This window comes from Nansenia antarctica, assembly GCF_963989245.1.
Source record: "Nansenia antarctica genome assembly, chromosome: 9".
NCBI lineage: Eukaryota > Metazoa > Chordata > Actinopteri > Argentiniformes > Microstomatidae > Nansenia > Nansenia antarctica.
Window position 1 is genome coordinate 46,605,420 of NC_137679.1, and position 11,343 is coordinate 46,616,762.

At 50.0% G+C, this 11,343-nt stretch overlaps 2 protein-coding genes across 2 annotated transcripts in view; one reads left to right on the forward strand and one right to left on the reverse strand.

Moving 5' to 3' along the window:
- Window positions 1–883, forward strand: part of plcb1 (phospholipase C beta 1) — a gene marked incomplete at both ends in the record, with an annotated part of 33,753 nt that extends 32,870 nt beyond the window's left edge. The window contains 2 exons of the mRNA XM_080539861.1: window positions 3–29; window positions 737–883. Coding sequence (XP_080395987.1) covers window positions 3–29; window positions 737–883 — 174 coding nt within the window. The remainder of the gene's footprint in view (window positions 1–2; window positions 30–736) is intronic.
- Window positions 884–8,487: 7,604 nt separating this feature from the next.
- gja8b (gap junction protein alpha 8 paralog b) lies at window positions 8,488–9,606 on the reverse strand (the record flags this gene model as incomplete). Its single annotated transcript, XM_080538816.1, has 1 exon — window positions 8,488–9,606. One exon carries the CDS (start codon window positions 9,604–9,606, stop codon window positions 8,488–8,490), a length of 1,119 nt encoding a protein of 372 aa, XP_080394942.1.
- Window positions 9,607–11,343: the final 1,737 nt, after the last annotated feature.

Sequence of the window (11,343 nt, forward strand, 5' to 3'; positions counted from 1 at the left end):
AGCAGGAGATTCTGGATGAGAAACCAAAGGTATCAAAAGTATCACTGACCCTCTGACCTCTGACCCTGTCCCTGACCTCTGACCCTGTCCCTGACCCTGACTCTGACCCCTGCACTGACCCTGACCCATGCACCTGACCCTGACCTCTGACCCATGCACTGACCCTGACCCTGACCTCTGACCCCTGCACTGACCCTGACCCCTGCACTGACCCTGACCTCTGACCCATGCACTGACCCTGACCCTGACCTCTGACCCCTGCACTGACCCTGACCCCTGCACTGACCCTGACCTCTGACCCATGCACTGACCCTGACCCTGACCTCTGACCCCTGCACTGACCCTGACCCCTGCACTGACCCTGACCTCTGACCCATGCACTGACCCTGACCCTGACCTCTGACCCCTGCACTGACCCTGACCCCTGCACTGACCCTGACCTCTGACCCATGCACTGACCCTGACCCTGACCTCTGACCCCTGCACTGACCCTGACCCTGACCCCTGCACTGACCCTGACCCCTGCACTGACCCTGACCTCTGACCCATGCACTGACCCTGACCTCTGACCCATGCACTGACCCTGACCCCTGACCCCGACCCTGACCTTGACCCTGACCCCTGCACTGACCCTGACCTCTGACCCATGCACTGACCCTGACCCCTGACCCTGACTCTGACCCTGACCCTGACCCCTGCACTGACCCTGACCTCTGACCCTGACCTCTGACCCCAGCTGCAGGGCGCGGTGGAGGCGGAGTACCAGGAGAAGTTCCGTCGGTTGCCAGGGGAGATTCGAGGCTTCTTGCAGGACAGGAAACAAGGGGTCAGAGGTCATTCCATGTCTGGACCCCAGACTCTCTCTGAGGAGGATGAAGAGTGAGACAGAGAGGAGGAGTGAGACAGAGAGGAGGGACCCTGAGGGAGGAGTGAGACAGAGAGGAGGAGTGAGACAGAGAGGAGGGACCCTGAGGGAGGAGTGAGACAGAGAGGAGGGACTCTGAGGGAGGAGTGAGACAGAGGGAGGAGTGAGACAGAGGGAGGAGTGAGACAGAGGGAGGAGTGAGACAGAGAGGAGGGACCCTGAGGGAGGAGTGAGACAGAGGGAGGAGTGAGACAGAGTGGAGGGACCCTGAGGGAGGAGTGAGACAGAGAGGAGGGACCCTGAGGGAGGAGGGACCCTGAGGGAGGAGTGAGACAGAGAGGAGTGACCCTGAGGGAGGAGTGAGACAGAGGGAGGAGTGAGACAGAGGGAGGAGTGAGACAGACAGGAGGGACCCTGGCCACGGACATTTCAGGGAGACAAAAGCTTCCTGTTGACTGTTATCTCAGTTCTGCATGTTTCTGAACCCTAACCTTGACCCTGACCCCGACCCCGACACAGGTGAAACCCTCTAGTCTTATTGGGCCACTCCCACTCCCACGGATTAGGGTTTATTAGGGTTTGGGTTTATTAGGGTTTGGGTTTATTAGGGTTAGAGATGGAGGAGAGATGTTGATGGTTACAAGCAATGCTGCATGTTCTGCCCAGGCTGCCCTAACCTGCCTTAACCCTAACTCTAACCCTAACCTGCCCTAACCCTAACCTGCCCTAACCCTAACCTGCCTTAACCCTAACTCTAACCCTAACCTGCCCTAACCCTAACCTGCCTTAACCGTAACTCTAACCCTAACCTGCCCTAACCCTAACCTGCCCTAACCCTAACCTGCCTTAACCGTAGACTACATCAATATGCTATTCAGTATTTCCACATTCCAAATGTAGATTCATAATAATAAGTAGATTAATTAGATTCATTATTAGGACACACCATAACCCTAAACCCATTACTACTAACCCTAACCCTAACCCCATTACTACTAACCCTAACCCTAACCCTAACCCCTGCAGTGATAATATAATATGATATTAGGTTTCTGATGAGCATACAGAAATATATTGAGACATACAAGCTAGTGCTAGGGCTAGGGTTAGGGTCAGGGTGGTTAGGGTTGGGAGAGGGGTTAGGGTTAGGGTCAGGGTGGTTAGGGAGGGGAGAGGGGTTAGGGCTAGGGTTAGGGTGGTTAGGGTTGGGGAGGGGTTAGGGCTAGGGTTAGGGTGGTTAGGGTTGGGAGAGGGGTTAGGGCTAGGGTTAGGGTTAGGGTTGGGAAGGGGTTAGGGCTAGGGTTAGGGTGGTTAGGGTCAGGGCTAGGGTTAGGGTTGGGGGAGGGGTTAGGGCTAGGGTTAGGGTGGTTAGGGTCAGGGCTAGGGTTAGGGTTGGGAGAGGGGTTAGGGCTAGGGTTGGGAGAGGGGTTAGGGTTGGGAGAGGGGTTAGGGCTAGGGTTAGGGTTAGGGTTGGGGAGGGGTTAGTGCCAGGGTGGTTAGGGTTGGGAGAGGGGTTAGGGCTAGGGTTAGGGTGGTTAGGGTTGGGAGAGGGGTTAGTGCCAGGGTGGTTAGGGTTGGGAGAGGGGTTAGGGCTAGGGTTAGGGTGGTTAGGGTTGGGAGAGGGGTTAGGGCTAGGGTTAGGGTGGTTAGGGTTGGGAGAGGGGTTAGGGCTAGGGTTAGGGTGGTTAGGGTTGGGAGAGGGGTTAGGGCTAGGGTTAGGGTGGTTAGGGTTGGGAGAGGGGTTAGGGCTAGGGTAAGGGCACTCAGGCACTCAGCTTGGCATGAAACACTATGAACAACATGACACACTTTGATTAGCCCACATTTGAATTGCTAACCCTAACTCTAACACCGCAACATACTTGGTTTGATAGATTCCGAGCGCTTATCTTACCTTATCTAACCCTTATCTTCCTGGAGTAGGATAAGTTACACAATTAGTGTTAGCTGCTAACATGCTAGTTTTCACCCTGACTCCTAACCCTAACTAACACCACCCTGACTCATCACCCTAACTAACACCACCCTGACTCCTAACCCTAACTAACACCACCCTGACTCCTAACCCTAACTAACACCACCCTGACTCCTCACCCTAACACCACCCTGACTCCTCACCCTAACACCACCCTGACTCCTCACCCTAACACCACCCTGACTCCTCACCCTAACACCACCCTGACTCCTAACCCTAACTAACACCACCCTGACTCCTAACCCTAACACCACCCTGACTCCTAACCCTAACACCACCCTGACTCCTAACCCTAACACCACCCTGACTCCTAACCCTAACACCACCCTGACTCCTAACCCTAACTAACACCACCCTGACTCCTCACCCTAACACCACCCTGACTCCTAACCCTAACTAACACCACCCTGACTCCTAACCCTAACTAACACCACCCTGACTCCTCACCCTAACACCACCCTGACTCCTAACCCTAACTAACACCACCCTGACTCCTAACCCTAACTAACACCACCCTGACTCCTCACCCTAACTAACACCACCCTGACTCCTAACCCTAACTAACACCACCCTGACTCCTAACCCTAACACCACCCTGACTCCTAACCCTAACTAACACCACCCTGACTCCTAACCCTAACTAACACCACCCTGACTCCTCACCCTAACTAACACCACCCTGACTCCTAACCCTAACTAACACCACCCTGACTCCTAACCCTAACTAACACCACCCTGACTCCTAACCCTAACACCACCCTGACTCCTAACCCTAACACCACCCTGACTCCTAACCCTAACACCACCCTGACTCCTAACCCTAACTAACACCACCCTGACTCCTAACCCTAACACCACCCTGACTCCTAACCCTAACTAACACCACCCTGACTCCTAACCCTAACACCACCCTGACTCCTAACCCTAACACCACCCTGACTCCTAACCCTAACACCACCCTGACTCCTAACCCTAACACCACCCTGACTCCTTACCCTAACACCACCCTGACTCCTAACCCTAGCTAATCATAATCCTGCTAAGATTCTGTTCTCTTGGAAGATTCTGCTGTTGACATAAGTGAAATGTTTTCTACTCATTTCCCATAATGCTTTGAGAATGTTATATGCACTTAGCTTAAAACGTATAAAAACACCTCCAATGTGTCGTCTTTATGAGGAATGCATTTTTTTTTGGGGATTGAAAACTTTATTAGAATGTTTGCAGAAGTAGGTACATGAAAGTACATATTACATACAAGGTCAAACTAAGAGGATAAAACCCCAAGAAAGCCACTGGCTTATTTCAATTGGGGTCCTTGCAATGCATGATTGTATGGATTGTATTAATATGATGTTTTAATTATTGGAAATGTTTGAAATGTAATTAAATGGACCAACTAATGATTACTGCTGGTCCAGCATAGACTAAACCAGACTGTGTATTCTTACCTGTTAATTAAATCTGACTGTTTGGGCCATGAATCTTTGTTTTACATGGATATCATTTATATAGTTATACATTTGACTTCTGCTATTGGTTGTCATTTGTTGTCACCAGGAAATGTTTTAAAGGTTTTTTTGTGTCGCTTTGACCAAATTATATCTTTGAACAAAAGGAAAGTGTTAATGTGTCTCTGGTCAAGGTGTGTGTGTGTGTGTGTGTGTGTGTGTGTGTGTGTGTGTGTGTGTGTGTGTGTGTTTGAACAAAAGGAAAGTGTTAATGTGTCTCTGGTCAATCAAAAAAGAAGAAGAAAGAAATAGAAAAAGTGTGTTTTCAAGCTCTAAACATTTTCATACTACAGAAAAAAAAGAATAACATGGGAAAAAAAGAACATAGTATACTATGTCAGTTTATTCTTTTTTTCCTTAGTATGATAATAATATATGATACTATGCTATATCATACTGTGAGGCTGCGAGCCGTACACACACACACACACACACACACACACACACACACACATCTATATCATACTGTGAGGCTGCGAGCCGTACACACACACACACACACACACACACACACACATCTATATCATACTGTGAGGCTGCGAGCCGTACACACACACACACACACACACACACACACACATCTATATCATACTGTGAGGCTGCGAGCCGTACACACACACACACACACACACACACACACACACACACACACACACACACATCTATATCATACTGTGAGGCTGCGAGCCGTACACACACACACACACACACACACACACACACACACACACATCTATATCATCCTGTGAGGCTGCGAGCCGTACACACACACACACACACACACACACACACACACACACACACACACACATCTATATCATACTGTGAGGCTGCGAGCCGTACACACACACACACACACACACACACACACACACACACACATCTATATCATACTGTGAGGCTGCGAGCCGTACAAGGTGGAGTCTTCAGAATCACCATCTGCTGAGTTATTCTTGCTATAATACATACACCAGGTGTATTTACAGGTGTATTTACAGGTGTATTTACAGGTGTATTTACAGGTGTATTTACAGGTGTATTTACAGGTGTATTTACAGGTGTATTTACAGGTGTATTTACAGGTGTATTTACAGGTGTATTTACAGGTATTTGAAGTGTATGTATTCATGTACAAAGATGATATGAAAAGTCAAATACATCCTATCTGTCATAGATAGATAGATAGATAGATAGATAGACAGACAGACAGGCAGACAGACAGACAGACAGATAGATAGATAGATGATAGATAGATAGAGAGGTAGGTAGGTAGATCTCCTCAGGGCCAGTAGGGGGAGGTGTAGTTCTCCTCTGGGCCAGTAGGGGGAGGTGTAGTTCTCCTCTGGGCCAGTAGGGGGAGTTGGGTGATAAAACAACAGTGTAATTCTGCAGTAAAGACAGGGAGACGATAGTTGTTGACCACACGGTACCTTTATTGGCTGAGCTGACAGTGAGGTGAACTGCCACTAGGACTACAGGTTAGTAAAGGTTCTAACTACAGGAGACTCTGACATGTGACCCAACCAAGCTTCCTTAGCAACCACACGCCCATAGCAACCACCACCGCCACGCAGGGGAACCATACTCCCATAGACACCAATGACTTTAGCGCTGCTTTAACCAGCTGTGTTAACTAGCTGTGTTAACTAGCTGTATTAACTAGCTGTATAACCAGCTGTTTTAACCAGCTTCAGAGCTTATACAGTTCATGATGTCTTTCATATACCAGGACACGACACTGTCGGGGGTCATATAAGTAATACATTACTTTTTATTTGGATATATGAAGCTACTGTAGCTAGCCCTTGACCCCTAACCCTAACCCTTGACCCCTAACCCTAACCCTTGACCCCTAACCCTAACCCAGCTGGACTGTAGCCCCCTAACCCATACCTGAAACGTGTTGGCTACATGTGAGTCCTCTCCGGGTTAGGGCTAGGCCTCGGGTTAGGGTCAGGGTTAGGGCTAGGCCTAGGGTTAGGGTCAGGGTAATACCGTAGACGTATAATACTGGGAATATATAATAATATAATAATAATATAATATTGTTGTGAATTACAGTATTCTCCAGCCAGATTACATAAACAATTGTTGAAATCGCATCTTCTTTATTTAAGGTGCGAATCACATTAAAATTAATGGTTTCACCCACTCTGACAGTTCCAATACCCTTCTTGGCCATCGCTATGGTAACAATGGGCGACTCGTCCTTGATAACAGGGTTGAAATCACACTTATTCATCAAGTAATTATTGGAAATGTCCAATGTAGATGGAGGCATTAGCATTAGCATTAGCCTAGCTCAGTGTTCAGATGGAGGCGTTAGCGTTAGCATTAGCCTAGCTCTAGGAGGTGGTTGGTAGTAGATAGCAGGACTGAAGGCCTGACAGAATGACGGTTGGAGGTTCTAGAACGCGCAGCTGTACATTCTGTTGTTGATCACATGATCTAACTCAGAGGAGGGGCGGAGCCTAGATTTATGCAGAATTGTTCTAATTATAAAAATAAAAAAACTTGTCGGTTGAATTTAACTTGAAACAACCACTTTCCATCAGGTTACTATGGTAACGGAGTTGAGCATTTAGTTTTGTTATTACACGAGTGTAACAATAACAGTCATAAGAGTGTTATTACAACCTGGGGGGTGTTCCATCAACCTAGCTAAAGGACAATCCAGGCTTATTTTCATAAATCCCGGGAGATTTATAAAAAAAATCCAGCCTTATTTTGATAAGTCTCGCGAGACTTGTCAACATAAGCCTGGATTTTCCTTTCCAGTGTTGATGAAACACCTCCCAGGCAACGTGCTGCTGAACCCACAGCAGCAGCAGAGCACAGCGGTCTGGATCACAGAGTCACATGACCCAACCTCACAGGGACAGCTGGGAGTTGTAGTCCCGGCCTCACAGCAGAGAGCAGCTCTGACTGACCAGGATAAGGAGTTGGACTACAGCCCCCAGACGCTCACAGCTGTACAAGATGGCCGACATGCATCTACGTGCCACAGCAGGGTTGAGTCAGTGGGTGTCAACATGATCAATACTAATCAATAATACCAATAGTACCTCCGCCTCTGCGGCAGAGTGAGATTAGCATCATATCTATCTCTGAACGGGAACACAGGACAGGGTTGGCACGGTGACCACCAGGGAAACAAAGCTGTATCAGTCCAGTTAAAAAAGGTTAAAGGTCAAAGGTCGTCTCTGACTTCAATAGCGACACGTTTCACCAGATGGAACAGTTGTTTTCCTCTGCGTCCAGCAGGCCTGTGGGTGGAGGGCAGGTCTGGGACGCCTGTGATTGGATGGCAACTTGTTATTTTTGTCTCTGGCTCAACAAAGCTTTGTGCTGATTGGGCAAGATCTCTATCGCCATGGCGGCGGCTCGCAGAGGGGGGGGGGGGCTTTAGACCTGCGGGCGTTTCCACGGCAACGCTGAACTGATGAGACTCATTTAACCAGAGGTCAGAGGTCAGGTGACAGATACATCATCTGTATGTACGAGGAGTTGAGGTGAATGATTGTAATACACACACACACGTACATTCACACGTGCACACGCACACGTACATGCACACCCACACACACCCACACACACACGCACGCACGCACGCACACACACACACACACGTACATTCACACGTGCACACGCACACGTACATGCACACCCACACACACACATGCAGCTAATGGATAACAGCTAATCACATTAATGGATAACAGCTAATCACATTGATGGATAACAGCTAATCACATTGATGGATAACAGCTAATCACATTAATGGATAACAGCTAATCACATTGATGGATAACAGCTAATCACATTGGAAGTGTTTGATCATCTTTGGCTAAAACTCTCGATAGAAAATATGTGAATTAAAAAACAGCACATTTTTGTTAAATAAAACCTCCTCCTCACCTGTAGATTCTTACTTCTGTTTGTTAGCTTTTAAATAAGATCGATAAAAATTGTAAAAAATAAAATAAAATAAAATAAATGCTGTCTTATAAAATACAAGTTTATCTTTCTTTTTAAAACTAAAAGGCTTTCTTGCAACATTGCACAGCATTTCCAACTCCCTCCCCTGAATACCAAGCCTGATGATGTCACTGCCTCTCAGGGTCAAGGGTCAGGGATCATACTGTCAAATCGTCCGAGCGCGCCCGGGCGCTGCTGGCCTTACTGAGCCGGCTGAGGGGGCGGGTGTCCTCTAACGTGTCCGTGGCCTCGGGGTCGGCCGGAGACTCCTCCTCTTCCTGTATGACTCTGACCTCGGGGTGGGTCTGGCTGTAGGAGGGCAACGTCTGGTGGCGCCCCCCCTCCTCCAGGGCCAGGTAGGGGGCGGAGGGCATGGCCCCCCCCCCCAGGCCCACCTCCGTCAGCGGGTACAGGTGGTGCGGCCTGCTGTCCTCCTCCAGCATGGCGTAGCCTTTGGCCTTCTGGATGGTCGCCACGGCGATGGAGTGGAGGCTGGGGCTCTGGGCGTCGCCGCCCCCCCCGGCCGCGGGCGTGGGCCCCGGCTTGCGGAACACGAAGCGCATCTTCTTCAGGCCCAGGTGGCTGATCTCCACGAAGTTCAGGAACAGCGAGACGCAGGCGACCGCCAGCATGAAGATGATGAAGACCGTCTTCTCGGTGGGACGCGACACGAAGCAGTCCACGGTGTTGGGGCAGGGCCAGCGGCTGCACTGGTACAGCGGCAGGATGCGGAAGCCGTACAGGAAATACTGGCCCACCACGAAGCCCACCTCGAACAGCGTCTTGAAGATGATGTGGCAGATGTACGTCCGCAGCAGGGTGCCCTCCAGGCGGAACTTCTTGCTGCCCTTGGTGCTGGTCTCCTTGGTGGTGCGCACGCTGCCCTGGTCCGGCGCCAGGGGCAGCCGCTCCTCGCTGAGCTCCTGCTGGCGGTTGAGCTCCGCCTCCTCGCGCTCCTTGCGCTTCTCCTCCATGTGGACGTGGTGCACGGCGTGGCCCACGTAGACCAGCGAGGGCGTGGAGACAAAGATGATCTGGAGGACCCACAGGCGGATGTGGGAGATGGGGAAGGCCTCGTCGTAGCAGACGTTCTCACAACCGGGCTGCTGCGTGTTGCACACGTAGTCCGACTGCTCGTCCCCCCACACGAACTCCGCCGCCGTGCCGAGGATGAGGATGCGGAAGATGAAGAGCACGGTGAGCCACACCCGCCCGATCACCGTCGAGTGTTCATTTACCTCCTCTAGAATGTTTCCTAAGAAGCTCCAGTCCCCCATGGTCGCTGGTTGCTAGGTCGCTGGTCGCTAGGTCGCTGGGTAGCAGGGCGGCTGTGGTCAGACTGTGTTCAGGCTGTGGTCAGGCTGTGGTCAGGCTGTGGTCAGGCTGTGGTCAGGCTGTGGTCAGGCTGTGGTCAGGCTGTGGTCAGGCTGTGGTCAGGCGGTGGCCAGGCAGCGGTCAGCAGCGGTCATGCAGCGGTCAAATCTGTAGAGACAGAGAAGCGGTCAGATTCAGCTGACATCAAAAATGTAAAGAATCTTCCTGTTGCATCAACAACTCTGCTTCTCCACCCCCAAAGCACCAGACAGCTACCCCTAACTACCCTCGATAACTACCCTCGATAACTACCCTCGATAACTACCCTCGATAACTACCCTCAATAACTACCCCTACCCAGACAGCTACCCCTAACTACCCCTCAATAACTACCCCTACCCAGACAGCTACCCCTAACTACCCCTAGATAACTACCCCTACCCAGACAGCTACCCCTAACTACCCCTAGATAACTACCCCTACCCAGACAGCTACCCCTTCTATCAATAACTACCCCTAGATAACTACCCCCAATAACTGCCCTCAATAACTACCCCTTCTACACCCCAAAAGCACCAGACAGCTACCCCATCAATAACTACCCTCGATAACTACCCCTACCCTCGATAACTCACGCTAGAAAACTACCTCCAACTACAGATCATTAAGTTAAAGCTGAATAATTATTTCGTTGGACATTTTGTTTCGTTGAGAAGCGAAGAAGAGATCAGCAACAGCATGGCTCCATACAATAACCCTTACCTAAGCCGAACCCTAACTCCAACCCTAACCCTAACCCTAACACTTCATAAACACTTTTTAAGAGGAATCCTGCAGTCAGTTTCATGGAATTCTTTGGCTGAATGACAAGAAGACCCTTAGAGTCCTTCTCTTTCTCTCTCTGTCTTTCTTTCTCTCTCTTTCTTTCTCTTTCTCTCTCTCTTGAAAAACACGAGATAAGAGTGGCGTCCCTCTGCGATTCCCCCCCAGGTGAGCCCCCGGCCCCTACCTCTCAGGTGTAGGCGGTGATGGAAGGCAGGTGATGGGCAGCGTGCCACGGCCAGGTAGGCAGCAGCAGGCAGAGCGTAGGGGGGTGTCCTGGTAGTGTCCGGGGTGTTGGCAGCAGCAGGGCGGTGTGAGGGTGTGAGGGGTGTGGTGGTCCTGACGCCCCACTGAGCAGCATGACCAGATCCTGTCTGACGGGACGTTTTTACTCTGCGGAATATTTAAGCTTCCAGCCAGACAGGCGACGTGTGGCGACACCCGGGACAATGGGGCTCAGACAACACACACACACACAACACACACACACACACACACACACACACATTGGTATTGTAGCCTACAGTATGGAATGATAGCAGCTACTATAGCAGGCTATGGAACCAGATAAGGAGGCTGCAATCCGTAACTGGACCCTCTAAATCAAAAATCAGATTAAAAGACCTGAACTACCCACTGTACATACTTTGTGTTTTGTCCCCCGCCCCCACCTGTGGTGTATGTCCCCACCTGTCCTACCCGCTGTACATACCTTATGTTTTGTTGTATTGTTCTTCCCATGATGGATGTATGTTTATCTTGTAGATAGTAATAGTTATTTGTCTGTATTATCTTGTAGATAGTACTAGGTTTTTTTGTCTGTCTTACATGTAACGATGAATTGAGAATCAAGGACCCCAATTGAAATAAGCCAGTGG